At 35.8% G+C, this 15,549-nt stretch overlaps 1 protein-coding gene across 1 annotated transcript in view; it reads left to right on the forward strand.

Annotated features, from left to right (window-relative positions):
* Positions 1 to 1,230: 1,230 nt before the first annotated feature.
* The window catches only part of SEMA3E (semaphorin 3E), a gene marked incomplete at its 3' end in the record, with an annotated part of 147,344 nt that continues 133,025 nt past the window's right edge, over positions 1,231 to 15,549 (forward strand). Inside the window, exon 1 of the mRNA XM_080635472.1 lies at positions 1,231 to 1,476. Coding sequence (XP_080491598.1) covers positions 1,362 to 1,476 — 115 coding nt within the window. The 5' untranslated portion in view covers positions 1,231 to 1,361. The remainder of the gene's footprint in view (positions 1,477 to 15,549) is intronic.

Raw genomic sequence — 15,549 nt, forward strand, 5'->3', positions numbered from 1 at the left:
ATGACTAAAATGCACCTCACAAAATTCGAAGTGATTCTATGCTTGAGATCTTAATTACAGAGAACTTCATTCCTTAATTAATGTAACCCAGACATAGATCTATCGTCTTGATACATAAAAATTTAGTTCCTGCCATTGGTATATTTTTAAGTTACAAATGACAAGAAAAAGAGATTAAGTTTTCTGCTATTTGTTAGTTGCAATATAAAAGGTAGCTGCTTGACACTTGTAAATCTGATGCTGTTTATCATGTTATCACAGTGCTTGGTCAGGTTTTTATTTTCTTTATATACTTATTTTAATACTGCCCAATCCTACAGTCATCTAGTCTGAAAAGTAAATATACTGGCATGTATAGATAGCCTAAGGTTCCATACTTACAGACATTTAAAATGCAATGGGGAGAAGCCACTGAGTAAAACAACAATTGGGAAAAAAAATCAAAACAGAAGGTTTTTCTTTAAAATAAGAAAAGATATACAGCTGGAATCTTTTTATTCTGATCCACTTAATAGCATGCTGTTTAATGACTCAAAGAGATAATGTACTTAAATAGTTAATTCAAGGGTTGATCCTCCCCTAAAACTGAGCTGGGAACAAAGGCTGAAATGACTTTTCAAAAGGGAGGGACGGGAGGAATTCTGACCCTTCTCCTGATGCTTTACAACGTGAAATCACGAAGCAATTGGGGAAACAGTGCACGGCATGTGGATTAAAATGCTTCCTAGAAGCAGCTAGTACTGTACACTGCCTCAACCCTCCCTGAACTTTCTCAGTAAATACAGCAGCGTGACAGCCTGGCTTCCCCGTTGGGTGGATCCTGCAACTCCAGGAGGGAATGGCACTTCTTGTTTTTAATTAGCAAAGGTGAAAGGTGAATTAAAACTAGCTGTTTGGCAAGTCAGAGCAAGGGGCTGAGTTCTGAAGAGCACCAAGGAGGAGGGTGCTTTCTTCTCTTTTCCCCACCTCTCCCTCCCTCCTTCTCTGAATGAATTGCCTTGCAGGAGGGACTGAAAATACAGCTTCTTCCTGAATCCACTGGCAGAGTTACTAAAGAGAGCTCAAGACACAACACTACAGAGTAACGCCTTGGAATGTCCTCGCACTTTATAAACAATTGTCCTAGGGAGGGAATATTTTTACATGACATTTGCACAGCTTGACAAATGGCTAGCTGAGACTGTGTGCTTCTCTGATGAACCCTGAATTTCCCGTAGAGATACCCCACAAACTGACCAAAGGGAGAGATCTAACTGCACTGAGAAAGTAGAAGTGGAACTTGGAGCCTTAAAAAACTCATCAAAACAGCAAACAAACAGCAGCAGTTAAGTGAAGAGAACAAGAATTTCATCTTGGCCAGGATGGCATCTGCCCAGGACCTTTTAATCCTGGTACTAAATGCCTTGTTACTAGAGTTACCGACTGGATGTCATGCAACAGATACAAGGCAGCCAAGGTTACGTCTATCACATAAAGGTAGGTCAGTGTGTCAGGTTTTTAAAGACTTTATGCTAATCCAAGTTCATTGGCTTCACTAAATGTATTACATAGGGGTTAAATTATGGTCTTTGACAGAGTTATATATTCATGTCCAGAAATCTTGTGAATTGTTTCCTTGTCCTAAACTGCATCCATAATTATCTTTACTGAATTCAGGGAGGCTTAAGGCACTCACAGTGATGATTTTAGGCTACTGAAATATTTTTCAACCTGAGACTATGTTATATTTGCTTGTCATTTTCTTTTATCCTCTATGCTGTAAGAAGAATGTGTGGTCTCTAATGAGGGGAAAAGAAATGGAGAAGATAACCTGAAATTATTGCTGAATAAATAGATTTTTTGCCTCAAGTAATCCTTAAACAATTAAATGCTTTTTTCACTTTTAGAATTCTATCCATCTACAAATATAGCTAAGGCAAAAGACTGAATTCCTGTGCAACCATATGATTCATTTTCTAAACTAGCAAGTGTCATCACACTATAATTAAAATGACTGACTGCCAATGTAAGTCTGCTTGCAGTTTAACTGAATTACTCAAAGAAAAAAAATTTTACTTTTTCCTGACATACATATGTAGAGTACTTATAACTTTGTTTGTTTGTTCTAAATTATTAAGGAAGAATGGGTGCATGACGCATTCTTCCTTAGCTCCTTCAGAACATCTTCTTGTTTGGTGCTGGATTGCATATGATTTAAACTCTTCCTTATGACTTGATTTTAATCCTGTGTATATATAAAAACACCTGTTCAGAACCATGACATTTCAGTTCTCTGTACATACATTTGTAGATTATGTACTTAGAAATATATGACAGTTATTGCAGTAGGAGTGAAAAAATGTAAGTGTGCAAAATAAATTGATGATTGGCCAATCAGTAGTGTTTTAATATTACCTGTTATACAGAGATAAAAAGAAAATACCTTTTTGCTGACATAGCTGGGAATGAACAAATGCTAATTCACTCAAGAACATTTCTGTGGTTATGAAAGTGATAACTAAGCTGCAACAGTGGGAAGTACATTAGGATACCTATTTTAAGTATAGCTAAGATTTAAGAATTAGTATCAGCTACAGCTCCACATGTAGACAGCTTTAGTCTAAACAAGGTTTAATTATACCTTATATAGCAAGCTAAATTACCAATTATAAAGAAAGGAGAAGCTGAATAGGATAATTGGTCTGAACGTCTTGCTAGGAAGCTATAAGGAATGGGTTTGTTTTTATAGGGCAGTGAAACATGATTTAAAGAAAGACTTGTCATGGAAAGCTGTCTTGTAAGTAAGCAATTAATTGCTCTCAATAAAATAAATTATATGACCCCTTTAATATAAACCACTTCTTTTTTTAGCCTACGGTTACAGAGTACAGTAGGAATCACTGGCAAATGCTGATTATATAGTCCTGTCACATCTCTTGCTGTTGAAAATGTGCATTTAAACATTGATTTATTCCTAAGTGTATTTGCTAAGGGTATTGTTATTACTGATATTTGTTTGCTTGTGATGGGGTAAGGGAGAAGAGAAAAGCACAGTATATGAGACAAATAGACCTGCTGTTACGTTGGTTCAGGACTCCGGCTTAGCTGCCAGTTTTGGCAAGCTCCCCATTATGGTGCTGCGACTATTAACTGCTTCTGTGCTCACTTGTAGAAATAATTGTTTTTCCCCTGATTGGAATCAGTGTATACTACTGCATACTACTTCCATTTTTAGCAGGGAGCCAATAATTTGACCATAAAACATCATAACTCTGATATTTTCAAGGAGATTTTAAAACATCCATTTCTCACAGAGGGCCAAACCTTCCCTGCCTGATCTCAGTTCATTCAGATCCAGTGACATGGAAATATCTGTCCCAGGTAAATTCTCTACCACGAAAATACACATCACCATCTTATATTTCTCCTTGTACAATGCCCTGTTGCATTTTTCACACTTGCGAAATGTGACTGGTTTTACAAGCTGTGTTGCAACCAGTGAGTGCCTGGCCACATATCCCAAGCCAAAGGTTAGAAATGGCATACCTGCCTGCACCCTGGGAACAGCTATTGCAGTCCTCCCAGCCAAAAGAATGTAGCGACCAAGCATGAAGACAATGAGTTAATGTTGTTGCTGTATTCACTAATCAAACAGGAACAGCAGGAGGGTCTCTCATCTTAATTGCATTTACTCCAGAGGAAAGGCTGCTGTGGGTATCAGCTAGGCATGGTGTAGTTACGAAGAGGTGGTCATGCACCCTCTTTACAAAGCTGCTCCAGCCTGCACTGTGAGTTGTGTGATACAGACAATGAAGCCCATATGTGTAAATTTTCAGTGTTGAGTAGCTGTAAATTTAGTTAAAAATTCCACTGCAGATAGCCTGAAACATGAAAGTGGGCAGGCCTGCTCACTGCCTCCCTTTGTTACTGTAGATGCTGGTGTTTAATTGGGATTCAGACCAAGACAGGCTAGTACTAACTGGTAAATTAAAAGCTTCCATGACAAGTATGATGAGGTTTATGGACATGAGACTTTTTTCTGTTATGGATGGAGTACTTAAAACTGGTCTGTTTTAAAATCTTGTTATTTTAAATAGCCAAGACAATGCTTCCATGAATTAGAGACTGTGATTTTTATAAATTCTCAATTTTTTTAATTTTATTTCTAAGTGATGCTCAGTAAAAGTGTAGTAGAAAGACAGTGAATGACAGCTTTTTGCTCTCACCATAAACCAAGCTTCACCTGCAGCGCATGTATATCTCTAAAGCCACTGCAACAAGATCATGTCCTAACCTTTGTGCAGAGGGGTCACCTGATGGATAGGAATACCACAATCCCCTTGCCAATTAAAGGATATATTGTGCAACCCCTGCTTGACTCTGTAGCCATTTACTCAGCTTCAGTGGGAATTAAAGCTCTGCATTCTTGAACTACTGTAAAACCTGTCAAGTTAATGCAAAGAGTAATGGTGTTTTTTGGTAAGGTAGAGGATGGTCTTTATTCACAGTAAACTCAAACATAAGAATTTTGCTATTCATTTATATGGGATTAGAATTAATCCTGTAACCACCTAACAGTCATTTTATGGTTCTAACTTCATTTTTAGCAAGCTGAACTATATTTATAACCTGGTGTTTTCCACAAGCTGCCAGCTTGTTGCTATCAGAAAATTTGCACAGCAATTAGTACCACTTGTGGTATTAGTGGTATGATAGCATTAAAGGTCAGTGTTTGATGATGACCAGTGAAGATCTTGCTTGGGGTAATAATGTACTTCAATAGCTTCATGTTGATTCATAGAGATAAAAGTGTAGTATTGCTTGCTCAGTATTAGAGAGAAATAAATTTCTTCATTATTAAGTTATAGGTTGACAACTATATTTAAAAATCATTAGCTCATTTTACATTCAGTACAGACTCTGCCTAATGAGGTGTTAATGGAAGCCAAGCTTCAGCCTTATTCTTTATAGGCTGCTGGTTAAATTCTTTCCCAGTATCCCACAGTTTGAGTTCTCGCAATGGGAAATATATAATTAAGGTGAAATCAGCGCACATTGCACGTTAAAAAGAAACTGTTTTCATTACAGATTGAAATGGATTGGGTTTCCAGAGGACAGGAGAGATATATTTATACAAGCCTAACAGAGCTACACTAGAAACATGTAGGCCTGAAGAGGCCACGAAGTATGTAATAGTATAAATCTAACATTATGCGTGTTCTGCAGCGTATTTAACTGTTTGTGGTTTGTTGCCTCGTTTGTGAGTATGGTAAAAAGCAAAGCTAATACTGTATGAAACTGAGCTGATGAGCCCCTACAGCAGTCTGTACAATTTTGTTGCTGCAGTGGGACCTGGTATAGCCAGTTATGTGGTGAAATTTGCAGATCTTGAGGGATCTGTTGTCGGTTTTACCCATTTACATTGCTCTGGAGTGACTTGAGGGATTTTGTCATCATCATATCCCAGGTTATGTACCTATGCACTGGACACATCTTGTTTAGAAAAGGTAGGGTCAAGTAGCAGTTGTTCCTGTCTTATCCATCTGAATGTCTATCTATAACATGATGCAGGAACCGCTTGTTACTTTCCACAGTAAAGTCAAGAAGCAGCAGGTGGAAGGAACCGACTGAATTTAGAAGGAAATAATATAGCTTAGAAAATTTATTGTCCAAGCATAAATATTTCAAACAATAGCAGCAGACAACTAAGGAAGGGAGAACTGAAAAGAAAAATTAAAGAAGTAAAGTTATCCTCTCCATGTTCATATATAGATGTTAATATGTAGAATGTGTAATATGAAACATTTAATGTAGAAGGATTTTGGTTTGTTAGGGCTGGCTAATCATGTTTAAGGGCTGCTGTGGTCTGTTACAGCAGAAAAAACTTCATTGTCATTTGCAGGAGCCGGACTTTCAGTACACCTCCTATAACTTTCTTAATAATTGTAATACACAATTCATTTTGATTAATACTAGGAGTTTCATCATGCCTAACCATGATATCCTCCTGTGCCTGTTCTCTAGCTAGGTGGCAGCAACATTTACTCAGGGACTGATGGCTAAACTGAATAATACAAATGTAGGGAATTTTTAGACAGATATTTGTGAATCCGGACCTAGGTAAGTATATTCAAATAGAAGATTTTCCATTACTAATCATCTGGCCACATAAATGATAGCTAATTAATAACTAGCCACATGACCCATAACTGAATCATGTCTAATTCAGTTTCATGCACAAAAATGTCTATTTTATTTTTAGCAGCTTTCACTGTAATAGAAATTTGGTTTTGAATAAGTAGGAAAGATTATTTTTCCTACCAAGGCAAATTTAAGTTTGAGAAAGATGTTAATTCATGATAGATATGCATCATCTTGAATATGTAACAGAATAAGGATTTAGCCTGTGGTCTATGCTTACATATAGTCCAGAGAAATCTGTGTAAAAAGAAAAGATTATTACATGTATGCATATACATGCATATATATGAATGTATAAAATACATGTGTGTATATTGAAGAATTGATTGAAGTTTGGAGTTTTCTTATAGTGAGTTGAAAAGCAGTATAATTCCAAGGGTTTAGTAAGTAAAGACCTGTATTAGCCTTTATTATGGCTCCACATCTAAATGTGTTTGGGAATAAGAGCCAATAACCAAAATTGTAATAAGCAATCTCTTTTTACCCAAATTCCCAAGTCCATGTTGAACTCAATGACAGCTTAGAAATATCTTAGGGAAAGATACACAAATATCTCTGCACCACTTGTGGGGTACATAGGAGAGTTTTAGCATCCCTTCTCTCACTGGACAACTCATTTTTTACCAAAAAAATAAATCAAACTTGGGTTTATTATTCATACGTATCACAAGAGGTGACTAGCAGTAAGTTCAGGAGTGTTTCCAAGTAATCCTAGAGGGACTTGCTCACAAAGACAGGAATTTTTTTGGCAGAGAATCCATGCTACTTCCTTTCATAACTATGTTTTGTTGACAAAGGCTTCTGTAAGTATTGCTGGAGCAGAACTCTGAAGTGATAAGCACCACCACTGGGGATGCAAGAAGCAGACTGTTTGCTGTGTAACATCAATCACTTTCCTGCTTTTGCTCTAAAGAACTAAGTACCATCTGAAGGTGCAAGACCAGAATATCCTGCACGTTGCTGCTTCTATGGAGCTACCTCCCTGCTTTCAAAGTGATAACACCATCTGCTATTTTAAACTCCTCATCACATATTGTATTCATTGTTATTTCACTGAGAGCAAGCGTTACATTTTCCTTGAATGGAAATAGGATTAATGCTGTTTGTATGGTTTACAAGAAGCTGTGCAAGGGTGAGCATCTGTGTCAGGCCTTTGAGAAGCTTTTGTTCAATAAATATTCCAAAAGTGTGCGATGGGAATACTAAATATTATTTAAGCTGCCACCCTGGTTTTCTTCATGTAACCAAGTAAATATAATGAAGTTATAGCATGCAGCCAGCGTTAATTAGAAAAATCTTAATTTCTTAAAGAAATCCATAGCCTACAGCAATAAAGATTATTATCTTTGTTTTACAAGAAAAAAGCCCTCTTATGTATACTAGTTACAATATTTTGTGTTGGTTAGTTAGTATTTAACATTTCAATAATCAGTTAAGTATACATGATTAAACACGAAAGAAAATGTTAAAACAGAAAAAGAATGAAAATAATGCATTATAAAAAAAGCAGTAGTGTAGTTAGTTATAAGTCCAAGTTCCTCTAAAGAAAGGAGATAGATAACTTTGAAGAAATAATATTTGAGAAGTTTTTTAAATGAAATTTTTATTAAATTGATAGAAAAGTAAATGGTCATCACCGAGACTCAGTTTGAAGAACTGAATGATTTTTTTATGTACGTTAAAGCAAAACCATCATAAATTGTCTGGGAGCATAGTTTCAAAACCAAATATTACCAAATTATGTTTTCCCCACTTTTATCGTGTCACATTGACAAATTCTGTTGTCCCTTGTTCTTGGTTCTTCTGATCCTCAAACCTAAAAATTCTTACTTTGAAAGAGCTATTTCACCTCTTAAGGAATTCAGTTGAAGGCTGACTTCACTATTTTTCTCCTCTTCTGTTAGTTTTGATGAAGCAAAAAACTGATATTCTTTCACTCATGATGCATCCCTTTGGCAAGCTGTTTTATAGTAGTCTAAAGACTTTTTCTCCCCTTTAAAACAATGTAAAGCAGGAATGTGCTCAGTTTTTTCTCACCCTATGATAATTTTCATGTCTATAAAATTCCCCTAAAGTGTTTTGAGATGATTTTATTTTATTGTAAGAAATTTTGTATGAAAATGACATTATAAACATGACGAAGGGCTTCTCTGTTTCTTCTCAGGGTTTCTCTGTTACATTTCTTGATGCTAGACCTTTTCAAAGGATTTATAAACTGCAGCAGTTATGATCAGGCATCTGGATGCACTGTTTAGCCATACTGCTCTGGTGAATATATCATCTTAATGATGAATCTTTGTTTCTCTTCTAGACTCTCATTCTTGTCTTACCTGTAATTTGTAGAACCTCAGGAATATAATGGCATGTAAAACGTTTCTTTTACAGTTTCTGTGCAAGTATGTACAGGAGTTCTGTAACCACAAAAATGTCAACAAAATTATGCCTGCCAAACATCTTCACCTTGGCATGATACGCAGACTGTGTGTGTAGCCAATAGCTGCAAAACTTGGATCACTCAGGTAGCTGAAAAATAATTTTTGATGGCCTAAAAATTGAATCTCATTTTTAGATTACTTTTTATTACTCTCAGGTGAAAGCAGATAACTGGTGGTTGGTTATGTCACATCTTGCTACCTTGTCTCAATATAGTACTTGGTATGCTTTATTGCCTCTTTTGTCAATCAGAATCTGCTCAAATCTTATTAAAAGCCAACAGGAGTCTTCCAGTTACATACAATGACCTAAGATTTGTCCTTGAATTCAGTGCAGTGTTTCAGACTAAAACTTCATTTGCCTAGTGGAAGTACCATCCTTTTACCTCATATTTCACAGTACAAAATCAATGAAGTTTACCAGGAAATAGCAATACTCACTGCTCTGTTGTCCCTTTGCCTTCCATAGAGAAACTTGGTGCCATAGCACTTTCTGTAACTCACCTGCCTGTCACCGTTTGAGTCCTGATAATTAGATCTTCAATATCAAGAAATGGATTAAAGTTTTCAATACTTCTGCAGGTTAAAAAGTCAACATAAAGGAAACTCTGTAATAGCATAATAGCAAAGACTAAATTTCCATAGACATACAACATCTAACTTCTAAAGTTGTATTACCATTCTTAGTTGAATTTGCTTGATAGGAGTTTTTATATCAGAAACCTAGACGTGAAGGGTATCTTTCCTGTCAAGGGAGGTTATATGAGAGATATAAGATTTTTGTTCTTTGTGTGATCAATTGCAGTATAGTTCAAAAGATCCCCGAGAGTATTAAATGTCAAAATACAGAAGAAATAAAAGGCAAAATAAAGTTGCTCACTAAAAATAAACCCCCGCAAACTCAGCCAAACAAAGCTTGTTAGCCAAATACAGGAGAAAGAAAAAAATAAATATCACTGATGAGCAGAAGATGTTCATTATTTATAAGAATTTGATGACAGGGAATATATAGTCTTCTTCAGACTGTGTTTTGGCAACAGCAGCTGCTAAGGAAAAATAGATGTTTATGATCCTTGTGAAATCACGTTGTTAACATTTCTACTTCATCAGTAGTGAAGAATTTCTAGTTTTAGGAAATTTGCTCATTCAGTGCAGCATGTAAACTTTATCCTCTGTTTCTATTTCTTTAAGTCCCCACCAGAAAAAAATGATTACATACAAATTTGAAAGGTACTAGATTGGATACCTCTAGTATAGTAATGGGGTTTTTTTGCAAATTATTTGCAAAATAATTCTCTAAACCAAGGAACCAGTGCTTGGGGGACAGGCATTCAGTGAAAGAAGACTTCATTCCTCTTAACATCCTTAATGTATCTATTCTCTACATCTTCTGTTTATTTTTATCTAAAGGATTTCTGACTTCCTACTGTGAAGCAATTGAAGCTTCAGTGGGGAGTCAAACAATGGGCTTTTTACTGTTGCTAAGTTTGCTTTATAGGCTTTTTCTTACAACACATTTGTTTAATAGGCCTAGTAAAATGGTGAATGCAGCTGTAAATATATCTTTTTTTTGTTGATGTGCAATAAACATCACAGAGATATTGCCTTTCTCTTACTCTGATCTTCCTGACACTGGTGAAAGGAAATTGTACAAAATGAATGAAAAGTGCCTTAAACTGCAGAAAACAACAGTCCCCAAAAACCTAAGGGTCAGTACCTTGTTCCTCTTTTAACTAATGGCTTCTCCCAGCAGTGCTACTAAAACGTAATAATAGTAAAATAATAGGTTGCCTGATGTGAAGGAATTATTCCAGATAGCACTATTCACTGGGGTCATCACTGAAGGTAATTTTTCAGCCAGAAAGCTAAAGGTTAGCAAGTGTTGCTCAATTCCATGAGCTCCTGTAGCCCTTTATTTATGATTGAGCTAAGTGCTTTCCCATAGGTGTGTGGTAAAAGGAAAGAGTAAAGGAAAATAAACCCATTCTTTTTTGTATTAAATATTTCATCTGAGTTGATTGAGAACGATAAGATGCAAACCCTAAAAATATGTGCTGTCTGGGAGCCCAGAGACATAAGCTGTCTTAGAGATCTTGTTCTTATTAATGTTCTTGCTGAAAAAAGATCTTGTCTTTATCTGCCTGTTTACATGTAGTAAGTCATTATTTTCTCTTCTTTGCTTATCTTAGGCATGACCATGTCCTTCTGCATATTTTCAGGTTACACAAGCATCTGGGATAATAATACTTTCTAAACATACTATCAAGGAGGTGTGAAAGTATTCAGCAGGTTGACCATTTATTGTAGCTTAGAACCAGGCTGTAAACAGTCACAAGCTCTTTATTGATTCCATAGTATTCCTTGTTGAATTGCTGAAGCTTCTGTGGGTCAACACTCAAAAACTACAATAGGTTATTTCACTTGTAAAATGCTTGAATTCTTACAAATAAAATGCTTCACGTGCAGGAGATAAAATAAACAGTTACAGTAAAGAACAGTTATCCAACATCTTTGAATGCAGCACTGTGTTCTTAAATTCACAGTGTTCTTAAATATATGAAACTAATAAAAATAGAACAGAATCCTTATTTCACTGTTACAATAGCAAACCTCTCGTAAACTTCTGTGACTGAAGAGTTGACAGAGTACTCCTTGCTCCTGACTTTCTGAAATACTGACGCATTTGGTTGTTGCACTTAGCCTGGAAGTGTATTTCTGTCTCTCCTGAGCATAGAAGGAGCATAATTGTCAGCTTAAACCAGAGGCCTAGTTTCCACTCAGATAAAAATAGGTGAGATGGATTTGAGTTGAATATCTGATGATAGGTCTAGGATGTTACACTAGCAAGGATAAAGCCCTTTAACTGAGAATGACTTACTGCAGAGCTTACAAGCTGCAGCAGTATTGCCTTGATAAAGTATAAGTGAATATATTATTAAGTAGTGTGTCTTTGATCTGGTCTGGAAAATGAAGGTGAATGTGCGCTCACTTGAGCAGTGACTTGAGCAATGTAAGTGGTTACCACAGCTGCTGCACACATCTATCTCTGGACCACAGGAATGACCCATGTGTGCTACGTCTGCACCAGTGCACAATATGCTGACTTTGTTTAAGCACAATATGTTGATTTTGGTTAAGCATGATATACTGACTTAAGCAGCTTTCAGAACAGCTTAGACTAAACTGATTCACTATCATATTGAAATAGGTGAGCCTCTCATAGCTACCTGCCAGAGCTCAAGCTACTCTTTGGCCAAGAAGCAGCAATAAACAGAGGTTACATACAAGCTGTTTAAGTTATTTTAACTGTGCACAAAGCAGCTATATAGACCATATCCTAAAACTTGATTCTATAAATAGTTGATCATGTGTGTATCTTTAATCAGACAAATTACTCCATTGATTAAAAGTTAAATTGGGGTTTGTTTGCAAGATCAAAGTCTAAGGCACAGATCCTTTTTGGTCGTCCCTGTAGAATGATTGATTAAAACCAATCACAACAAAAGTTCTATTTTGCCCATACCTCAGGCATTAAAAAGCAACATGAAACTCTGACAATTTCGATTTATGTGTGTAATTTCACTTTCTGTTTTATTATTTGGTTAAAACACTTCTGGAAAGGCTTGAGACTTTGTTACAAAGAAAATGGTATTTTCAGAAAATGTTTCTTATATAGGTTATATAGAACACTAATATTTGTGGGTACGTGTCATTTGGAATTGTGAAATAGATGTTACAAGTGCTATATGAGGTCTCTATAATTTTCTTGACATGGAACAACCCTTTTGTTAGAAAACATAAATTACTTCATAATATCAGGTTAATGGATTAGATTTTTTTTTCTGTGATTTCACGTATACTGCTTTAATGTGTAATAGCACTAAAGCCCTTGAGCTGTAAAATTAGATCTCTGGGCTGTTGAAAACTCCTTATACTCTTAATTTAAAAGCAAAACAAAACAAAAATCTTGCAGCATGGAGATCTGAAAACAGTAATAACTGATGTTTATGCATTCTTGTGAAACGGCTCCTGAAGTGCGCTGTGAATTTGATAGCAGCATAGAAATGATCTACCCTAGGATAGCTGAAAGGTAACAGACATATTGACACATACTGATATCTGATATTATTGCCTGGGAATATTGCAGGACCCATGGAGAATATCTGAGATTTAGATTTGTCATGTCTTAGCATGTTTTATACTTTAAAAGGAGTAAATTGTAAATTAACATGAAAAAAAGTAGATTTCTAGTTTGTGACAAAAAGGTTCTTCAGGGTTTTTCTGAATTAGTCGTACATTATATCCATAACTGAAATCCTACTACAGCCTTGTTGGTGTCACCTGGCTTCTGTGCTTAACTGTTCACAACATGATGGGAAGTTTCTGCAGATTTGATCAATCACAGTTGATTTCTGTGAAAAACCTATCACAGTGGTTTTCTTTGTAAGTATTTGGTCCTTCGTTCTGTAAGATCTGCTCTTGTCAAACATTGTAATTTTGATGGCAGAGTTTAGCTATTACCACATCTGCCTGAGTCCCACAATCGTGGTTGTAGCTGCATTGCAGTAGCACAGGGTAATCGTGTGTTTCTGTTGGCATCGTGGAGTTCTGCAGTTGTTTTCATAGGGATTGTAACAATGCTGATACTACTTAGTCACTACAGGATTGTTTACAGATTTTTAAAAATGCATCTGAGAGTACTAAAGAGTGGAGGTAGCTCCTGAGAGCAGCTTGTATAATTGGATTAGAAAGCCTTGAGGCTGACCTTAACATAGTTGATTGGACTTGTTAACTGATCAGTTCCTAACCTAAGCAATTACTGGTTTTTACCCTTGGAAAGACCTCACACCTGCAGAAAACATAAATGGTGAAACTCAACAAAGACCTAACAACTGCTGGTAGCTATCTTGGATGGTGAACATTAGAGATACAATGTGACTCAGAGAAGCCATAATACCTGTAAAACATGTCTGTGTGCAATTTTAAACCAAATCTTTTATAATTAAATAATTTTTTGGGGGAAAGAAGGGTTACAGTTATTTTTTTTTTCATTGAGAGTTTTTCTGTTGAGCTGATTGGATCACCAATAATGTGTTAATAATCTATTAGATTTGATAAATCTGGATTCACTTTGAAGTTTTATGAAAAACTTTCACCAAGCTCCTGGGATCCTCAGGTGTTTAAGTCTTGCTAAATCAAAAAAAGTTTGTTTTTTTTTTCCCAGTAGAATTATGTAACCTACATGTGAGAATAAAACTTCCTTCTAACTACCTGGATTTTTTGCTTAGTGAGACTGAAATATGTTTGACATCAGAAATAAGCATTAACAAGTACATGCCTCAGTAGCAGGCAATCATTAAAGCTGAAATAAACATGAAAAGTGAAAGAAATGTATTCTAGTCTCCTATATGCTTGGGCTTCCTTTGTTCCTTAACCTGCTGAAATAGTCTAAGACCATATTCTCTTTATCACTAGCTTTTTTAGTATCTCTCTTTCTTAACAAGTCACTTAATCCTTCCAAAACCACACTCACCTTTCCTCATCCCTAATATTTTCCCACTGCACGGCACATAATGGTATCCCAGACACTAAAATCCCCCTTTATAGCAACTATTTCTCTCTCATGTAACCTTCAAAACTATTCCTAGAACTCTTTATATTCATTAACCCCATTTTTGGCTTCTAAGGTGGACAAAAAGTAGCAAAGGTATGATTGTTTCTACATGTGCTTGTTGACCAGTCAGTTTACATGTGTTAATTGCCCAGCTGCCTGCTAATTGGATTAACTGGACATTAATTTTGTTCTCCTATTTGGTTAAGGATCTAATGGAGTATTTCCATTTCTTAACTACTGAGTTTCATGAAACTTGGAAAATCTAAATGTTTTGTAGACTACCCTTACTCCCCACCATTTTCCCAATAAATTTGAAAGTGATAAATGGTTTGTGTCCTAAGGAGCAGAGTGATCAAGGACTCCTGATTTTCTTAGGAATTTGGACTTGTTTTCATCAGAAAAGAATCAAATAATAATTACTATGATAAATCATCATCCTCTCTTTTAGTCCTTCCACACTGGTATTTCTGTAGTGAAGTCAGATAGCCTACTGTTAGTTCAGTGGTAATACAATTATCTTTTACAATAGTTCCTATGGAAATTTCAGTCTTTTCCTGTGTTACAGGTAGCTCTTTCTAGGAAGCCCACCTCATCACCAAGCACAATTTAGACTAAAGATATTTTCATATTGTATGAGTTAAAGGCACTAAGTTCATGTTTTCAAGTATTAAAAGGATCAAAAGTAAAAAAAAAAAAAAAAAAGTGTGGTTTGGTTCTTATTTTTGTTGTCCTTTACCAATAATTAGGGATTGTGCAACAAATGAGTATCTGGAAGAGAGTTTATGTGATAGTCCTTGCTTTCAGATGGCTTAAGGTTTTTACCTCAGCCCTTCCGTGTAGGATTTTAACATAATCTTATTGTCACAGGAGTCTTGGAGATGTGCATACATATGGAGCTTTCTAGAAAGAGAATGCTAAAACAAAAAACCCAGAACTGAAGAAGGCTGCCCAGATCAACACAGTGTTAAAGGAAAAGAACATGTGTGAAAAAAAGACCACATAAGCTCTATATGACTGTGAGAGATGAAAGAGTCATTGCTAGAAAAATGTATGGACTGGGAATTTTAAAGATCAGATAGCCAGCCTAGTGAGACAGGGCTTTATGTAATATAAATCAAGCCCACTATACCAATATCAGATAGTTTTCACCAAAACAGTAATATGAACAGTTATAAGCAAACAAACAAACAAAGAAGCTTATCAGGCTAACAGATGACAAGTGTATACACAAGCAAGATTAAAAATAAAATCTATGGTTATCTGAGAATGTTTTAATGTAAGGGTAAAAAGAAACAAAAGCATTCTCTATTTACTTTGTATTAT

The sequence above is a fragment of the Psittacula echo genome (assembly GCF_963264785.1).
Source record: "Psittacula echo genome assembly, chromosome: 1".
In the NCBI taxonomy this organism is placed as follows: domain Eukaryota; kingdom Metazoa; phylum Chordata; class Aves; order Psittaciformes; family Psittacidae; genus Psittacula; species Psittacula echo.